General features: G+C 39.6%; 2 protein-coding genes and 1 long non-coding RNA gene across 23 annotated transcripts in view; 1 reads left to right on the top strand and 2 right to left on the bottom strand.

The window, feature by feature from the left end:
• Positions 1–10,306, bottom strand: part of cntn1a (contactin 1a) — a 60,286-nt gene extending 49,980 nt beyond the window's left edge. The window contains exon 1 of the mRNA XM_040026129.1: positions 10,156–10,306. The gene's annotated coding sequence lies outside the window, so the exon portion shown is untranslated. The remainder of the gene's footprint in view (positions 1–10,155) is intronic.
• Positions 1,120–18,919, top strand: LOC120730042. The gene is made up of 2 exons (XR_005695037.1): positions 1,120–1,400; positions 17,232–18,919. It is a non-coding gene; the product is annotated as an uncharacterized LOC120730042 (long non-coding RNA).
• The window catches only part of LOC120730035 (neuronal cell adhesion molecule-like), a 93,214-nt gene continuing 88,479 nt past the window's right edge, over positions 16,052–20,786 (bottom strand). For 19 of the 21 annotated variants that reach the window (XM_040026111.1, XM_040026108.1, XM_040026109.1 and 16 more), the window contains one exon: positions 16,052–18,376. In XM_040026111.1, coding sequence (XP_039882045.1) covers positions 18,130–18,376 — 247 coding nt within the window. In that variant the 3' untranslated portion in view covers positions 16,052–18,129. Of the gene's footprint in view, positions 19,290–20,786 lie in introns of all 21 variants that reach the window. The other 2 variants (XM_040026124.1, XM_040026123.1) reach the window with 2 other exon arrangements.

The following is a 20,786-nucleotide window of genomic DNA, read 5'->3' as shown; positions in this document are numbered from 1 at the left end:
TGAGTGGAGCTGTGTGTTGTAGATAAGAGTCAGAGTATGGCAACTGTGGTGTGGGGCACGTGTGAAAAGACCACCAAAAAAAAAAAACAGGGGGGGATTTAGCTGTCTTTCTCCCAGTCAGATTCACCTCTGGGTGCCCTTTCCTCCACACACTGCCATTACATCGTCCTCATGAATAATCCAGCCTGTGACACAATTCCGTGCTATTCTACTGACACATTTCACCATGAGGCTCAACACATGCAGTATGGAAGCTGTCCACTGCAGTGCCCTAGTGAACTACGACTTCCACGCTGTGTATGATGTACAACTTATTTTCGCTCATGATGTGAGAAATATTTTGCCGGAACCTTCCTCTGTCTAGACAGACGATAATCAGCTGTATCTTCACCCGTTTATTGTTCATTTGAATTCCATTACAGCAAGGCTGAAATGAGCAAAAGTAGAATAACATATGTTTAATTAAAAGCTGACTGCCCCTTCTCTGTCTCTCTTTTTTCCTTTTCTCTCTCAACCACTCTCACTTGGATGTCTTAGCGAGCACTAGTCTGACTCATGACAATTAAAAGAGAGGCCGAGAACACCGAGAAGGCATGTGTTATTCTTCACGGGGCAATATTGGCCACTTATTCTTGGGGGCAATTTGTTGTTGCTAAGGAAAATGTGAGAATAGTGTCAGCAGCATGAATTAGCAGATTGCAACAGAAGCTCCTCCAGCTACAAACTCAGCCAAGGAAAAGGATGTGGAGGATAATTAGTGCACAAGTTGCACGGATAAGTCAGACACATTTCCCAGAACGCTGGTTTTCAGATCTGAATAATGATATGCCAACTTAAAAGAACAACTTTTGTTCAGGGACATTTTAGAGTAATTCGTCGGAAGCTATTAGTCCTGCTGTATTCTACCGTTAGTGCTATGAGAAAACATGACGCAGGTTGTTACATCACCTTGTGAGTTTGTGAGCCAAATGTGACAATGTCGAGCCAGTGAAATAGTGCGGCCCTGATGTGTCAGCTGGCATGGCAAGGACTTGTACAAAGAGTACACTCCCTGGGCTAGGAAAGACTATATAAGCATTCTTTGACTGCTTTTATTCACACTCATTAGCTATGCAGCAAGGGGGCTGATTTGAGACCCTTTGAGAGGATCCAGAGAAACCAGGTCTGTTAGTGTGAAATGGAAAACCGACCTGTTTGTCAGTCTCACCTACACCGAATGCTAATGCTGCTCTCATCAATGGGCTCTTCATGCAGAGATCCAGCCGAGGACATAGGAACTAGCACCAGTAAAATACAACCACAGGGCAACACAGCAAAGGAGCCAGAAGAGGACAGTGGCGTGCCACAGCCCACGACAGCTACAGCTTTTATCTGCGGTTACACTGATCTGAGGAATGAAGGTAGAGATCCAACTGTTTTGTTCTGTTTCTCAGAATGCCTTCAGCAGCCCTTCACTCACTGCCTCTTTTCTCCTTCTGCCATTTACATTGCTTAAGAGAAGGAGTGAATAACAACAGGCTTTCAAAACAATTCTAAAGTGTTAAATCAATACAGACAAGCTCCGGTAAAATAAGTAACAGTAATATAAAGCCAGAAGGCCTGAAAGGGAACACAACACTGCATTATAACTTTTAATCGATCCTCTTAGTGAAGAGCTCTCTGTGAGAGGCAATTACGGCATCCAGTGAGTGATTTTAAACATACGTAGCATGGTGCATAATTTAAAAAATATAACCTAATGGACATACAACTCGAGTCAGAGGTTTACATACACTCATCATGGGCATGATTGTTATGGCAGTTTGTGGGCCTTCTGGATTCTTCTGGATTTCTTAGACTTGTTTGGCTTGACATATTGCACCACTAATATTGGGCTGAATGTCCATTAGCAACTTGCACCTCGACCAGATGCTTTTGGTATCCATCAACAACCTTTTAGCATAATTCTGGTTGCATATTTGAAAACTCTTCTTGGCAGAATTGGTAAAATTCAATTAAATTAGTTGGTTTTTTTGGAGATCAACTCTACTTTTAAGTCCACAAATTTCCATTAGGGCAAAGGTCAGTTGAGGCTTTGAGACGTCCATTCCAGAAGCTCAGTTGGGCATTTATAAGCAATTGCAATTTGCCATTATCTGACTCAGACTTTGGCATTATGTAGAAGTAGAATGACCTCCCAAATCGACTTCACCTCAAATTAACAGCTAAATCAACAGCTATAATTGAAACTTACGCACAACTGGGTGTTCCAACAGGACAATGAACCCAAATGCATATCAGAATTGGTTTTGGAATGGACAAAGCAGGCTAACATTAAGCTGCTGAAATGGCCTTCCCAAAATCCCAAAAAATATTCAGCAATAATTATACCAGAAACTTGTTGGTGGCTATCAAAAAGATCTAGAGCAAGTATGTGCAACTTTCAAAGGTACATTTAACCTAATATTTAGGGCCGAGGTTCACTTTTGGCTCTGTAATTATACTTTTAATCCTATGTGGATTAGAGAAAGCGCAAAAATAATTTCAAACTTGTTCAAAGTCTTATCTTTTTTAAAGCCATTAAAGATGTGTCCTGTACAATCATTTGAAATCAACTTGAAACAAAACACTAAAAAAACTCCAGAACTACCATGACATTGATGTCCATGATTGCATGTATAATTTGACCAAAACTTACAAATTAAATTTAATAGCAGTGAAAATGGAAATAGAAAGCCACAGTTCATATGTGTAACATTAGTATGAGTAGTCTAAGCAATAAAAAGAGCAGGTAAGCAAACAGAACAGATTGAATAATGGACAATGCAGTTTTGCTGAGGCTTCTAGTGCTATACTTCCCATCTCTGTCAAGGGTAATGGGATTTCTTAGGTTTAAATGCACTTCACTCACTCTGTGTAGCCAATAGGAAGCTAAACTATTGATCCACAAACAATTTAGCTGTCCAGCTGTCCAGAAAGGGGAAAAACAGGGTGCCCCTAAACGTATAATTAGGCTTCCTGAGAGATCAACTTCTTCAGTATTCGGGCCACGTACCAGGAAGCCTTTCCCTTGGGGCTCTTTCTGCTATTAGCCTTCTATTACTTACAGTTCTACAATCCCTCACCCCGACGTTTAGGGCCTTAATAAGCTAAAAAACTAAGATACATCTTACCAAGGACACTTTGGGTTAATGCAAAAATCTTCACTGACCCTCTCATTCTGTCATCTCCAACAGGCCCCTGTTTTTCCATAGCTTTCATAGCTCCGGTTTAGTATGCTGTCAAGGCAACAGTGCATGCATCATCACCTTGAGGCAGCTTTTAGTCAGCTAGCATGAAAAACAGCATATAGTATACATGAAAGGCAGTGCTATATGGAGAAGAGTGTAGTCATGCTTGGAAGCCTTGCAGGCTGAACTAGCATGCAGATGAATTTGAGTTCTTGTCCTCCACACATGCTCGCAGCACCATAGCAACAGGCCTTGCTCAAAGGCCCCAGGAGCAGCTAGGCCCCACCGAAAAAGACACTTTCATACTTAATAGGGGGCGTTCAGTCCACCAACTTCTTTCTCCTCAGCGCTATAACATAACAATGCAAGCAATTAAAGTTTAACTTTCACACGCTCATAATGAACACTGATTAAATAGCTTCAGTGTTTTCTAAGAACCCTTCCTCCTGCTCCACCAAGCAGCTAAAAAAATTCAATGTTTCAATTATTTACTTAATCTATGTGCGCTCATTTTATTTCAGCTCAGTCTGGGAGTACTCCAGGCATTTACATTTGTGCTAGTTTCTCTCCTGTGATCTGCTGTTCCCCTGAGTGTGTTTGAGTCTAGTTCACCTTGTTTGTGAGTGAGAGAGTTGGAGTGAAGCACGGAGCATGAAAGAGCAGAGACGGGGTGAAGCTAGGGTTATACTTTTTGCATCGGTGAGTACCCGAGGATCCACTTTGGCCAGAGTGGTAAAAATATCTTCATCGAAGAGTACACGTGAGGCACTGAACTTTCACCCCCATAACCTCCAATTTGTTGTGATCACACTGATTTGTTCATCCCACTACCTCACAAGGGCACTAGCTCTGCATGCATCCAAGTGGACTTCAAGCGTACTCGAAAGATGCAGCAATCTGTGCGCACACAGGGGTCCCCTTTTTCAAGTTGATAAAAACGTGTTAGCAAACTGTAAGTATAACAGCCCAAAGCAGTCAACCTGTGGAAAACCATAAGGGTTAAATTCAGTTCCTCAAAAAATAATGCTAAATGCTAGATTTTATGTGCAGATTATAGGGGAAATGTAACCTAGTTATATGTAGTGTACACATGCTGGCAAAAAAAAGATAATTTTTTTCAAGTTTTTAAACATGCAAAACATCTCTGCTCTGTGCCAAAAGTCATTCATTTTCTTCTTCACAAAATGCTTCTGATTCCTTACGATTTGCAATTTATTAACATGCTTTGTAACACGGTGACATAAATTAAAATCTCAACAGATTGGGAATTTCCTTGTAAACAAGATTTTCATTGTAACCCTCTGGTTAGAAATCCCAGTGAACACATCAGACACGCTCTGCTGATTTTCAAATTGCAATCGAAAGTCATCTCGTACAGGACCGAAATAGAGCACCGAGTTGTTTGGCTGCACAGCTTCTCAGCATCCCTGTAAACAAAGTATCTGACTACACCTACAAAGGTGCAAAAACAGATGGCTCTAGGCTCCCACGTGGGAAGTGAGTCCACTGCGTGTAACATAATATTTCTGCTTAGCTAAATGGAAAAGGGGGCAATCTGAGACTTTAAAAAGTGGTATAATTAAGACCCAGTCACAAAGAGAGGTCTGAAATTGACTACTCCATTAGAGAAAACTGTCCTCTGAACTTGGTAACCTTGCAAAGTGATAGCTTAAACTCTTTATCATTATTAAATACTAAACACTTAAATACAAGCTGAAAAGAACTGAGCTGTAATGAACTATTTAATGAACTCTTCATATTACTGCATAAATGAAATATCATCAAGATAGATGAGGGTTGCTCTGCTAATGAGGAAACAAACAATGTTTAGGGCTGGCACCATAATGAAGGAAGACAAATATTATCAGAAATAACCTAAAAGAAAATTCCTGTTCACAGGAGCGCACATTTGTAATCTTGCTCTAATTGACTGGATAAATCCCATAAGATTTACTTTGATTATAAAGCCTAAAAATATCTCAGAGAAAACCAAGTGAAACATCAGAGAAAAGAAATGAAATCTTGTCAGATTTAACCTAATTACAGATTTAAACTCCTCTTAAATGTCACCAAGATCATCGACTTGCTGAAAAATATATATTTTATGAGGTACAGATGTTCTAGAACTAAATGTTCTAAATTTTATAAATGTTTTTTCATCTTTATTTTTTTTATTTTATCTAAATTACTCTTTTAACTTACCCCAAAAAGCTAAAGATGGCTCTTCTTCTTCTACTCATCCTGTATGCGTGCGATAACACTTTGATAACACTGATCGATATCCACCCTTTTTGAGTGGCAGGGGGAGATAACTGATGCTACCTGCTTGTCTGGTCTGCATTATCTTAATGAAAATTAAGATAATGTTTATCTGTCCACCAGTGACACGTCACTTTGGGCAGACAGATAAACAGGAAGAAACATGCATTACTAAAGAAGCTTGCCACTTTATGCAGACTCACACAGATTAGAAGAAGATAACAAATTTTATATCTATTTTTCTATATATACATATCTTGAGGGTAGCTTATTTTTCTGTCTTTAGAACTAAACCACTCCAGTCTGCATTTGCAAAACAAACCAGAAGAACCACATGAGCCAACTCAGCACTTAGCAGAGTCACATAGATTACACGAAGAAGAACAGCTATACAAAGGGTAAAAAAAATAAATAAACTAAGTCGTTTCTTTTTTGTTTTCCTATCTTTGTCCTTCACCGGGATCTTCAACGCTATAAATAGACATGTCATTTAGCAGGTGATATCAAAAAAATCTATTTTTATCTTTAGTATTGTTCCGCGTTTGTGTAAACTAACAGAAGGCTGTTCATGCAGGTTGTAGCCTCTTTTTTTAAATCATGAAGTAGACATGCCAGATGCAAATCCTATCTTTCTAGAGCAGGGGTGGGCAATCTCAGTCCACGAGGGCCGGTGTCCCTGCAGGTTTTAGATCTCACCTTGGGTCAGCACACCTGAATCACATGATTAGTTCGTTACCAGGCCTCTGGAGAACTTCAGGACATGTTGAGGAGCTAATTTAGCCATTTAAATTAGCTGTGTTGGTTCGAGAACACATCTAAAACCTGCAGGGACACCGGCCCTCGTGGACTGAGATTGCCCACCCCTGTTCTAGAGAGTCAGTCACATTTTAAAAATCATACAAGCTAAATCCAGTGTAGATGATTAATTGTTCATAGGCAGCATTGGCTTGGAATTAGAAATAAGTAGCCTCCTGGAGCATTATTATCATCAGAGTCACAGGAGTAACAGTAGTGCTGTAAGTGAATGAGCTGTAAATGAGTGCTGTAAGACTAAACACACCAATGGAAGAAAAGGCCTAAACTCTGGATTCCTACAGCAAGGGGTTTCTGTGGCTCTGTATTTCTCTGTGGGGTCTTTTGCTAGCATGGATTGGGTTCGCTTGTCACCGTAGAGAAAAGGGTTACAGCAAATCTCACAAGCTGAGCTGATCAATGACATATCTGTCTTGGAGGGAATCGGCTTTTGGACAATGAGAATGCCTCCACCAAAAGGGCATGATGTACACTATATATGAAAATAATGCATGTGAATCATGTTGTATTAAATAAGGCTTTTAACTAGTGAGTTAAACCATAAATTCATTTATTTATTTTACTGAGGTCAAAATAAATCTATTCTTTTTCTGAGACTTTTACAGTCCGATTTCTGCTACCAGGGGATTCGCCACCTGTTGGGCATTAAAAAGAATGCAGATTTGCCTTTGAGAGCCCTGTATCCATATTTATATACAGTCTATAATGATATGCTTTGGCCTTCTCAGTAAACAGGACCCAACTGAAGATTTTAGACTAAGGTGTTAGACACCACACACTGGCATTCAATTTGATATCACATCTGACAAAAGAAACACTAACGTTTTACATTTGAGAAGACAAAACCAGCAAGACCAAAGTGATTTGTGATTTGGCTTCAGTTCTAACCTGCACGGCTCTTATATCTCCCTAATGGCTCTACAAAATAAATAAGTATCATCCCATTACAACACTGTAAGTGCAGCTGAATACAATTACACTTGCATTAGCTTTATAGAATTGCACAAATTAGATGGGTTAGCAACACGTGGTGTGCAAATATCCACTATGCTTATGAGTTCTTGGTAGTGCTGTCTTTCTATATAGGATCTATATGATAAAAAGCATGCAGAGAGCAGGGTGCAGCACACACTGGCAGAATCATGCCTAGTGAAAACTGTATTCAGATAGCCAAGGATGGCAGATGGATACTGAAGCCCATTCTAGTTCTAAACTATGAACAGAGAGGTCTGTCTCCAGGCAAGCACAGAAGACGTCATGTCTCTCTGCCTCACCACCGTACCATTAGTGAAGCTCGCTATTGATTGATGGTGTGTAAATTGCTGAGCAATCTATGGAAAGCATCAAGACGACAGCATTTCACGTTTTGTCAGCAGGACACAGAGAAGCACTCTTACAGCAAAGACAGCAAGAAAGAGCGGCGTTTGTGCGCGTGTTCCTCGCACAGTGTTCAACGTCATGGGCTGTCTCGTGCCGCTGCATCCTCTCGTAGCACATTCACCCTTACAATGAGACAAGTCTACAAGATGTATTCCCTTCAGCGTATCTGACACAGCACTCAATGTGAGAGAACAAACAGCATCTAACAAACTTGTCCTACTGCTGCCAAATGCTATTGTTGCCAATCAGTTTAGCGGGTTTTTGTGAAAATCAAAGGTCAAATCTATCTTCTTCAGTTAGGCTAATGCTCTGGTCCAGGAATTTGTAGCGCAAGGCTTGGAAGGACATCTGGAAACAATCTAATCTCCTAAAAGGGCTCTCAAATCTTAGATGGAAAACATCCAAGGTTCTTTTTGATGCTAGTAGTGTTTTAAGGACAAGGGGAATGAACCAAAAATCTCTTTGTGCCTTGTTTTCATATAAAAGTCTCATAATATGTCTGCAGTAAAAAAAAAAAAAAGGCTAAATCCCAGATAAGAAATTCTCTCCATTTCTCTCCCTCATTCTCATATTCACAAGTTAGATGTTGAGTGAAGCAAAGTCTCGATGGGAAAATTCACATTCAGGCCAGCTCTATCTTCTGCCTCAAGTGAGGTTCACCTGTCTACATCAATACATTGCAGATACATGTGACCGATGCTTCAAACCAAAGAAGAAATACTGTAAGTGCATGTTTATGTCGAGTTATTTGACTGTGACACTAATGGAGGCTCAGCCTGTCCTGTGACGCCGACACGCATCAAAAACCAGGGACATCTTACAGGATACTGTGGTATGCCGGGCCAGTGTGCTGGCAGAGAACAGCTTATTTCAAAATTCAGAACAGAGACATTTTGCTGTGGAGCCAGGGGATAAAACGCAAGATGCTACTTTGCACACACAAGGATAGCCTACTTCTGTGAAGAGTAAATTCATTCACTTGGAGGAGAGTGTCTGTCCTCGGGGTGTCCACGGGGTAGCACAGGATGCATTAACAGCAGCAAGCTTACAAGATTCATAAAGCTCTCCACCTGACAGGCGCCAATGGAATCCCTGTGACATTTTGTGCCACATTAGAGCTCTGATTCAGCCAGGACACACACAGTGAACAATCCTTCACTTGCAATGAGTGGTGTAAACAAAGTCAGAATGAAAATGTGGGCCAGAAATATCTAGCCTATTCACAGAGGATTTTCAAACCTCAGCAAATAACCTGAAAATACCTCGAGTAATTACACTGTGAACCACATAATGCAAAGTTGCGGCTGCTTAAAATATCTTTTGCCCTGACCGCCACTCAAAGCAGTTCATTGGGGCCACTCTTTAGCATCGTAATGAATACTATAGCAGTGTAAAAGCCAAGACATTAAGTTATTCAGTAGTCATGGAGACATAAATCAGGCAGTCTTAACGATGTCAGTTATTTTTTTGCCAGACTTGAGCCACTGCTGCTATTAATGAGCTCATAGGTTACAATATTCTCCAATCCGTGGTGAGCCCCATACATATGCAGAATACCAATGTATGTCATGAATCACCATATCTGGGATTTTTTTTATATACATAATTGGACTGTGTCCCCAATGAGTGCAATTTTATACACATTTTATGTATTTTTTTTATTATTATTATTATTCAGGCTACATGTTGGAAGTCTCTTTATAAATGTCCCAAAAGCCGCTGTTGAGTCTCTAACCCTGAGTTTACCAACATAGCATGAGCAGTTCCTCTTCACTAAAACCTAGTCTGGTGAGTCAGGACGCGCCCATGACTCCGTCTCCAGCACCTGACAGAAAGACCCTGCAATGGGCCATTACGAAGCGTTACGGCTCAGTCTGCTGGTAAAGATGACATACAGCCATTAGTCTCAATCAATCGTGGTGCTGAAACCGGGACGTGGGTTATACTCCCACCCCAGATCAAAGTGTTTACGGATGCTCCTTCATAATTTCTTGGCTGCGAGGGAGCCAGTAGTTTGAATCATCATCGGTATGTGCAGCGCTACCAGGATATGGCCTCTGACGTGTTTTCATTTATCTTGACTTATACGTTCGGACTTATTACTTCAAAACAGATGCGCAAAAAAGGGGAAAACACATCACGAACCCACCATCGAGTGTGTTTTGGGAGGTCAGGATGTACAGATGCTAAAAAAGCAGCATCCCCGCCGCCACGCACGCCGCGATCATATTGATCACGTTATCTGTCTGGATCTACATGCAAAAAAATCATAAATTCTTTTTGGTTTTTTTTGTCTTTTTCGCGTCCAAATCGTTACATATTTCTGCATTGCGGGCGGCTGAATGAGCTCAATCTCATCCGCGCATCCCACTTGCCCGTTGTAAACAACGCTGATTTCCCAGCTGTCAAAAAAAAAGCTGCACCCGGCTTCTTCTGAAATAATGTCAAAAAATCAGTTCTCACGCTGTCTGCTCAGCGCTCTCCTCGTCCTTACCTTGCGTAGCGGGCAACTGCGTCCGTCCGTCCGTCCGTCGTGTCCTTCAGGATGCTCACACCTGCTCAGCACCGCATCGCCGGGCGCTCAAGATCAGGGAAAGAAACTGACGGAGCCGCGGTCCTGTCCCCGTGGACTGAAAGAAGGGTTATGGCTGCTGACTTAGGGGGGCGCTAGACCTGCTCGTTCCACATGACCACAGTGGACCCCGCAGTGAAGCCCAGACCACTTTCAGATCAGAGCAGCCCATGAAGTTTTTCTTTATTTATTATTTAACATAAAATGATAAAGGGGCTGTATTAAAATAATTTATTCTGTCGCCTACTGGGAAGTTTTAGATCTCTTCTTGATTTAAATGGGGGAGAACATGATTTATATATCTTCTTGAGATATGTTTTCCCTTTTTGCCCTTTAAAAAAAAAAGTAAATGAAATGGTACATATTAAAAATCAGCAGCATATTCTGACATCCAACAGACATAAGCAAATGAAGCCCATTTGAAGTAATTTTTGACTGCTAAGCGTTTGCCTCAGTTCAATACTCACTACTCTTTTAACTCTGATTTTCTCTCCTTGGAGTCTGTCCCAGATATTAATGCATGTACATGCACAGATCAGTTTGTTTTTAACTAATAAACGGGATGAATAATGAATTTGGTTGCTCCGAAAATGTAGTGTTCTTGAATAACCTACACATTTTAAACATCTGTGGGTATTAAGTACAGTTCCCTACAGCTCATTACTGGTGGCAAAGACAGAAAAAACTATAGTTCCTGTTGCTAGATTTGGTTAACCTCCATCCCTCTACCATCTCTCACGTGATGCCAACATTAACCTTCAGTGGTCTCATCCCTAACTGGACCAGTCTCATACACCTGAGTCCCATCAGTTAACACTTGCTCTCTGATATCTTTTGTTCTGCTTTTGCTGCACAGATGATTTGTCGAATACTTTGAGACCAGTTTTAATGAATGAGATTCGATTTTGTTTGCCTCCAAGAAATAAATAACAAAACACGGACTAATAAATAAATATTTCAGCCCTTCATCAGTCATCAGTTCTGCTTTACCAACTGAAATGTATGCACACAGACAACTTTTTTAAGACAAACTGGTTCCTATGGAATAGTGTTTATTTTGCAATGCATATGTGCACTTGGAAGCTGATTTTTAATGTGCTTGTTGGATGATTTGTGCTGTGCCACAAACTGAAAATTCAGTCCGCTGTCTTGGGCTTGCAGCTAAACTCTCAGACAAAAAATCTTAAATCTTGGATGGATAAATTGATCTGCGTGTCTGCACACTGCTGAGAAACGAGTATGACGGCAGCCTGCATATTAACTGTCAGCTTGTTGTTCATCGTGCCGATATCAAAAGGGCACCTCTACTAATTACAACGCCTTGCCCATGTGTCAGTCTAAACATGAAACCATCTCAATCCCCTGGGATTAGATCTAAATCTTGGATGTAAACACCAAACGCCAAGTAATAATCTGCGGTGGCAGAAGCCTATAAATAATGCAGGAATCCTTGAGAAAGAGCAGGGCAGAATTAATTGAAGGACTTAGCCTCTCTGGCTAAGATATCAAAGAAGTTTTTTTTTTATGCCTTCTTCTTTTTTTAATGTGATCAGAAACGGACTTTACATTGAGGGTATGGCCCTCAATGTAAAAGGCAGATCAAGCTGAGTGTAGCAGCTTTGTTCCCCAGAGATATAGTTATTATTCAGACTTTTAATCAAGAAGCGATTGTTTCCTCTCAGATGGCAACTCAGTGGATATATCATTAAAATCATGACACTCCATAGAAAATCACCAAGCTGAAGGGACTTGGTAAGACTGAAGAAATTTATGGCAGCCAAATACAGTAGTGTAGTGCATGGCCCAAAAGGATATTATTCTGCATTAGGGTTATCCAAGCTCTAGTTGTCTTCAACCCAAAGACAAACACTGTTGTTCCTCTTACAACATGGCAGTGCAAATAGAGACAGATCCTGCTGGTGAATTAGAATGTTACAAGGTCGGTATCTGGGGTGGATAAGAGGAACGGCAAACACCCTGCTGTCTGGAAAGAATGGGTGGCTGACATCTATCTGCCTGGCAAAGGGGGAGGAGGAAAGAGGGACACGAAGAGGCATGGGAGGAGGGGGGGTAAATGTAATTTAGCCTCCGTGATCTCCACAGGGGCCCGTGCAAAGGTAACCCCCACCCATCAACCCAAATACACATGGGATATAGTCGGGGGTGCACAGGGAATAAGAATCAGGGTGTGGAAAGGTTATTATCCTGGTGTAATCTTGATAATAAAAAAAAATGGGGGATGGGTTTTTAGAGATAGTTAATACCAGATCAATAGAACAAAACACTCATTTTTGTTCAGTAAAAACTACCACCACATGAGCACATTCCCCCCACCTAAAGGAAAACAGTTATTTGGATACACTCATATTCATCCGAGAAGAGATGATTTCACTCCTACTGCTGTGGTTTTCAATTTCAGGTTAAACAAATCTACCAGTCAGGCTAAAAATACTTAGTCTTGACAGATGTGTGTGTGTGTCTGCGTAATGCGCATGTGTGTATGTGACTATGTGTTGGCTAACCATTTGTCAGCCATATGGAAATGTCACAGAGTAATCATAAACAATTATCCACCCCAGCTCTCAAAGCTTCAGAATAGGGCAAATTTACATAAAGAGACACAAAGGCTCTGTCACTTACATACAAAAGAACAGACCCCCTGAAGCTTAGCACACACTTAAAATGTATCAGAAACTAAATGTTGATGCTTTTCTAACACCCTCGTTTCATATCCTTGATTCTTCATAACTTACATGGATGCTTAAAGACTCTTAGCATCTGGTATGCAAATGGGCTGCTTTAAAGCTGGTTGCAGGTTGTTTGAAAACAGAGGATCACAAGAAGGCTGTGTAATGATATTTTTTCCCTATTGGAAGTAGACATAAACCAGCTGTAGATCAATTTAAACCAGGCTTTCTACTCAGTGATAAATCAAAGTCCTGGACACAGACAGATCTGGGAACGGTTAATGGATGCTATGACAGACGTACAGCCAACACAGGATGAATCCACTGAAGACTGGATGAGGAATGGGAAAATGGAGGAGGGGGGTGACTTTGAAGCAGCGGGAAGGGGGGCTGATGAGATGGTTGGTGGAGACCAGGAGGGTAATGGGGCAGCTGCTTGTTTGATGGTAATGATTGCCAATCAACAGACAAATAATGTGATTCTGCTGCCATGGAATAAGCCTCTTACAGGAAGTCCAGCTATTCGAGGGCTAGGGATGTTAACAGAAGGACTAACAACTTCATAGGCTTTCAGCTAAAATGTAGAGTGATTGTGCGTATTGTAATTTGACTACACTATTCGGTAAGGTGATATACATATGTGGCATTTTCTCTTTTTACAGCATCATTAAAATAGTTTTGTTGACAGTTTGCATCATGCAGACTGTGCATTTGCCAGTAAGCTTTTAAAAGCCTGTTGCTTACTCCAGCCATCGGTGTAATTGCCTCACGTCACTAGATGGCAGTAAAGTCAAGAGGTAAAATCTGTCAAATGGAAACAAATTGACAGACAAGTCCTGTGGCTGAAGGTCATAAGGTCATTGAGATCACCGCTGCTGCTCGGAGAATGCTGTTTATTTTAAATAATATAGCCTTTGTTCCAGTTGCAATTCACAACAATTCATTTTTTGTTCATATTCTCCCCGTGACCAGGTCTCATTTTGGACACACCCCCCAAGTATTTTCAAGACACTAGATAGCAAGCTTCCCTGCTTCTTGACACCACTGCTGTGTGATAAAGCACCAGATGGTGGGTTGCTATCTCAATATTTCTTGATAGTGCCCATGATGGAAGTGGCCACGAGTAAGCTCCAAAAAGGTGGAGTCCAACTACTGTGTTGCAAAAGACCCTATAGAGGCTTCCCCAAGGAGATTCAGGAAGGTGAAGATATCCATATTAATCTATTTCTCAGCTTTTGCTCAATGTACATTCATTGATGCAGTTTAGATCATTTGGCTAATTTCACGGTCCAATATCCAAGAGCCCATTTGAAGATTTAAGATTTAAGTCAATACAGCAACACAGCACAGAGCAGCTATCTAAACTCTGCATCCTCACTGTGGATGATGGATACAGTGGCTCCTTTTGAAAAATAAGTGCTTGACTCCGAATTATAACTCACAAACGCACATTTTAAGCAGAGAATTCATAAGTTGAAGAGGAAATTACGTCTCATTAATATTGATCTATTTTTTAAAATTAAGCAAGCTTACTATTCATCTCTGAATGAAGAAAATAAGAACAACCCCAGCTTACTTCTTTTCACTGTAGCCAGGCTGACAAGAGTCAGAGCTCCACTGACTCTTCCATTAGTCCATTAACCTTAACTAGTAACAACTTAATGAATTTCTTCACAAATAAAATTTTAACCATCAGAGTATAGAAACAGCTTTAGTTAAGAGTTGTGCCTCATCACATGAAGGTGTGGGTCATCATCAGCAGAGGTTTCGAGTGAAACCATTGTGAGACCTTCCCTCAACCTATTGTGTGAGATGTGACGTTAAGGCGCCTGGGAAGGGATCTCAAAACTGCACTGTAGGTGGCAGACAGTTGGTGTCGTGAGCCATCTCCTGTGTTCACGGATAGTCGTTCACAGTGGACATAGATGACTTCTTCCCCTCCTCTTTCAAACCATCGGTCTTCTCTGTCTGAAACGTGAACATTGGCGACCTCGAAAGAGTGACCTTTATCCTTTAGATGCAGATGTACAGCTGAGTCTTGTCCTGTCGAGGTGATTCTTCTATGTACGATGCATTTATGCAGTGACTGTTTGGTTTCTCCAGGGTAGAGGTCTAAGCATTCGTCGCTGCACTGCACACCATATATCATATTGTCTACATTGTGGTTGGGAGTTTTGTCTTTGGGATGAACAAGTTTTTATCTGATTGTGTGGATGGGTCTGAAGTGCACTTGGATGTCGTGCTTGTAGATGCCACGCTTATGAGCCATGCTTTAGTGCTAAATTTATACTCTTCTTATGGACACTGACCGTGGGCTTATTTCTGTGCTTGTACTCCAGCTGCAGTATTCGATACTATCGACTATAATATTCTATTACAGAGCAGTTGTTTGAATCACATTTACCTAATAGACTACAATTTGTTCATGTAAATGGGTAAACTTCTTTACACAGTAATATTAATAAGTTCCTTAGTAATATTAATGTTTAGTTCTTTAGCTTCCCTTTGGCAGTATCATGAGAAGCCATATCATAAATTTTCATTGCTATGCAGATGACCCAACTTTTTCAAACCATGAAGCCAGATGAGACACATCAGTTAGCTAAACTGCAGGAATGTCTTAAAGACATAAAGACCTTGTTAACCTCCAATTCCTGCTTCTAAAAATGAAAAAAGTTATTGACAATTAAAGGCATTACTTGTCCTCAAATAACACTTCGAGGAATTTTGAACTCTGTTCTGGTCATTGACTTCTCTTCATTGGTTCCCTGTTAAATCCAGAAAGAAATTTTAAATCCTTCATTGAATCCTGTTTCTGGGAGAGGTTTTTTCCTGATAAAAATGACTTTTTCTTTCCCACTGTTGCCAAGTACTTCCTCATATAGGCTTGTCTGTTTGTAGGGTTTCTACCTTATAATATAATGCACCTTGGGATGACTGGTGTTATTTAGTGGTATATAAATAAAATCGAATCTATCATGTTAACAACTGTATTTTATTAACTACGATCCAGTAGCTACTTATTGTCTATTAACTAGCACTTATTAAAATTATCTCAATACAAACTTGACCTTTTTACATATCTGAGTTTTTAGAAGCCTCACCAAAGTGATTTTGATAGCCAAACTGAAAATGGTACACGGTTTTTATTATGTGGTATTGTTATGAGCTGAATCAGAAATCAGAAATTATGCAGCAATTAAGACTCAAGACAGTGTTTGTTATGGAGTACTGAATTTAAATGCATTCACAGCATGACAAGGCAATGACATTTTAAGCCTGAAAACAGATAGTTATTTATTCATTCATTATTTCCTGCAGCTTGAGTTCCATACTTTCACTAAAAGGAAAAAAAATATTACATAGCGATAAAGAAAGAGTCTGTTAGTACAAATCTGTTTCTTAAATACAAAAAAACATTTGCAATACTGTCAGAAAAGAGCATAATTTTAGAAGTATATTGAGACTTAGCAGAACCAGTACAAATCAGAATAGTATAATTTTGTGCATCATGATATTGACATTGTAAAACAGCAGGATTATATAACTTGGCATTCAAATCAGAAAGCAATAAGAATCTGACTGTATATGCAATTTTCTGTCCAGTTAGTTACAGTACAATGTACACTGTGCACAGCAAGTAAAAATGAATATGTTTTATATGTATATATATATATATATACATATATATGTATGTGTATATATATATATATATATATATACACACACATACATATATATGTATATATATATATGTATATATATGTTCTCTACAAGTTGTCTATATTTATAATATTCCTACCAACAAGTTAAGCCATATCGTGCATGATATCGTCGCTTAGACTGCTGTAAAAGCTGCTTGTTCCTGTACAATCAATTAAGATATTTACAATTTCAACAAATATTCTACATGTCTTTAAAAAAATAAAACTTGATGCAAGTTAAGAAAAACTAAATCTTGATCCCATCCAAAGGCCCTCAAGAGCAGTTAGTAAATGCGAACAACTTTTGCTTAATAGGAGTTGAATTAATGTGCTGTGTCCACAACCACACACAAACACAAATATCCATACACTGCAGAAATACCATTAGGTATTGCAGGCATTTATACATCAGTGGTGGTTCTTACAATGTTTTCATTTGATCCAGTGCAGTGTTTTACTTTTCAAAGAAATCAAAGCCAGTCCTGTGTCTTAAAAAAAAAGCCAAACACATATTAATTATTCGTCCATCCACAGGGTGCTCTTCTCATGCTTATCTTATCCATCCTTGGATGTGACTTCTGCATTTCTCCCATTGTCTCTGTTCCAGACACTGAAGGCCAGAAAGAGACTTTGCAAGTGAATCAATGCTTTAAAGAAAAGGCACTACCTGCTGAAGGAGCACTTGCAGGGACTGAAGCAAGCTATCACACCATCAGCTATTCCCTACTGGCCTTCAGATCAAGCACAATAAGAGGAGGTCACATGCAGGGCAAAGGTCATGGGGTCATGTGACATGCCATGCAGCACTTTAGCCTCCTTCTTCATCGGCGCAGTGTGACAGCGACTACAGATGAGGACGTATCAGTGCAACACTCTGAATTATAACATGTGCACTGCTCTCAAATTCCACTGTGCAGAATGTTCACTTCATTACATATAACTTTACATATGCGCTGCACAACATCTTCCTTTTCAACGCACCATGGGAACTGCCTTAATGTAATAGATTACATAGCATTTTTCTGGTACAAGTTTCTGGGTTGGAAAAAAATATACATGGAGTAGTAGAAATTTACTGTAGACAATGCCCCCTATTTGAATAGATAATATGACAACCATCAACACAAACAAATATAGTTCAGACAATAACTGCATAGTCCATATCAGATTCCTGGTAAAAATGCAATAGTTGTTAATATTAAAGTGTTGATTAATATATGGATTTATGGAACTGTCATGAACTGTTAAAGTTATGGCTGAGCTGGTTACTTCCTAAATGTCGCTCAGGATATAATTAGCTAAGGTTTTCCAAGCTTCTCCATAAGACGTCCGTGTGAAAACATAAACGTCTTTAATGAGTTTTACGTTTCATTTATGGAGCTGGGTATACATGTTTGATCATAAAGCCATGCAGTGTTGGGACAGCCCTGTAAGAGTGATGTAGGGATTGAGGGGGCTTGAGTAGTCAGTGCATCACCCCGCACTGTTCTGTTAAGACCGACTGGCTACACAAAAGAGTTCAAGGAGTTCATGGCTTTTATAGGGGATGGGGCCTCCGAGCTCTCATGGCCCTCAGCAGTGTCCCTACTGGCACTCTTTCCACTATACTGCCCGATAAAGGAGCCATCCTCGTTGAACTGTCCGTCTCCTCCTTCACCGTAGTCAACTAAACTGTCGTCACTGTCGTCTCTCTTAACTGTCCCATTAGATGGCGAGCGGCTCCCTTTTAAAGGTTTATGGTCCTCATTGTCACTGAAGGAGAAAATAACATGCAGGCATTACAGGTGAGATGATGTGACAGATGCAATAAGGAGAATAGTGATCACTTTTTTTTTTTTAGATGGAGCATAGAAGAGCCAATTGTTGCTTTTACCACAACCTACCCCTTAAGTTCGGTAGATAATGGCAAAGTTGTTATATGAATATTAATATGCAGCAATGAATATAAAATACATTTCAATGCACATTCGGGTTGCTCCATGTCTAAAAAATGTTAGCCATGAATGATTAGCTGGTTTCCATCAGGCAACGGGGGAATACAGCTCAAGCAATCATACCCTTTTCAAATTCCCCCTGAAACCAAATATGAAGTGGTAAATGTGCTGTTTGACAAAAGCATTTTTCTCCCAAGGCAGAGACTGTGATGAAAAACAGAAAATCCAATGAAATGACGTGAATAAAGGAAAGTTTAAGCCAAGTATCCCTGCCCCCAAAGCAAGCACGACGATAAATCACAAGTTGGCAAAAATGCATGGAAAGTCCGCAAAGAAAGTTTTCTTTGGGTATCAGATAGTTGAGAACATTGCATATACACGACTTGAACACCAATGAGATCGCAAAGCCGTCACAATGCTGAGATGCTCCAAAATGGAAAGACAATAAATGGTATGCAAAAGCATTTAGGGGACATGACGGGAATAGAATAGCCACAGATTGCTGACGGCTTATTTTTTGAAGCACTGCACATAATGAAGGCTTTGTGACAAAATATTATACACGATGACAGCTGTGAAAGATAGCAAGCATTTTTCTCCGCAGTGACTTCATTACCCACCGACCCTTTACACATGCTACACTTACAAAACCCTTCACCGCCGCCAATCCCCATCATTGCCCTTACCTTTCCTGAGACCTACACCCCCTGCGTTAGGATGACGACGTCACTCTGAGATCAAACACATTCCTACATTTTACATTTCTGTAAGTCTGGCACTTTAACAGGCAAATGTGCTTTGTACAAGTACAGATTGATCTAAAAATACAGTATACTCTCCAGCAGTCAAACAAGAACAGCTCAGTTGACTTAAGTAATGCCTTTATTGACATACTGTAAGGTTCCAGCTGAGTGTAATGAAACAGCATGGATATAAAGAATACTCTCACAAAGGCACTATAATATTTATACACTTTGCCTTGTGATTTGTCTACTGTGTTTTTACAGCCGATATCCATTGGAGAGATTATCTCGTGGTGTAAATACTACAGACTGGTGGTATTCTAGATTTAAAAATATATCAACACTTTTCTGTGTAGCATATTTATCTGTGCCAAACACTTCCAGTGCTGTCTAAAAACCAATAACAACTCATTCGTGAGCCACATTGTTACAATGGGCAAAAAGCTCCTTAATTATGATGAACATGAACTCTATTATTGAGCTGATTCCCACATATTCTATCCTGATTCGGTGCATACTTACAAGCACAACAAACTGGCTATTTAAAATAGGCAACCCAAAAAATACACTGTCTTTGAGATACTATTCCTTGTAAACTACAGTAGCCAGCTATTTTAAGAAGCTCTTTAAAGTTAAAGTAACCTGTTTTTAGAAATTTAAGTCTTCACTGGAAATGTAAGAGTTGGAATGGAGAGCTATAGATAAGCTGGAGGATTGGGCAGTAGTGCGAGACAGACGACTATTCTGTTGATCTTTTCCCAGAAAAATAAAATCTAGAATAACACCAATCATAAATGATTTCTACTAAAGAATGGCTATTGGCCTGTTGTAAATAGCATTAACCAGCTCTGTCCTCTCAGTGTTGATTGCTTCCCTCAAGCGTGCTGACAATTTCATAACATACCCATATGCATCTATATACTGTATATCTATATCTATCTATATATATATATATAAACAATACTTCCATTCAACACATTATTGCCTACAGCAAAATTTCATACATAATATCAAATCTTAAAACCATGCATATCACATTTTTATATATAATTAATGATATGTATTTATCGCACATCTTCTGTCTCACATAAAATCCATAGAACAGATTCATGTATACATAATACAAAAAGGAATATAAAATATAAAAGCAAGACCATCTTAGAAATTCACTTATAAAAAAAAAGAATATTCAAAAATGCTAGTTTTACAGAAGTAAAGTGCTTCATTGTTCTGTATTCTGCATGTGATTGAAGAAGCAGCCTAGAAAAAGGATGCTGACAAGCATAGCTGGATAACTGAAGTAACAGTTAACAGGACTGACCACTTCAGAGATTTTCAATCCTATCAGGGTCATGTACTGTAAGTAGCAATACACTAGGCAAAGTGTTAATACTAATATATACATATACATATATATATCTATATATATATATCTATACATATATATATATATACTATACATACAATGTATATGATTAGCTTATT

This window comes from Simochromis diagramma, unplaced genomic scaffold, assembly GCF_900408965.1.
Source record: "Simochromis diagramma unplaced genomic scaffold, fSimDia1.1 OVJJ01000293.1, whole genome shotgun sequence".
In the NCBI taxonomy this organism is placed as follows: Eukaryota; Metazoa; Chordata; class Actinopteri; order Cichliformes; family Cichlidae; genus Simochromis; species Simochromis diagramma.
Note: the sequence above shows the minus strand (reverse complement) of the source record. Positions and strands in the feature narration are given on the sequence as shown.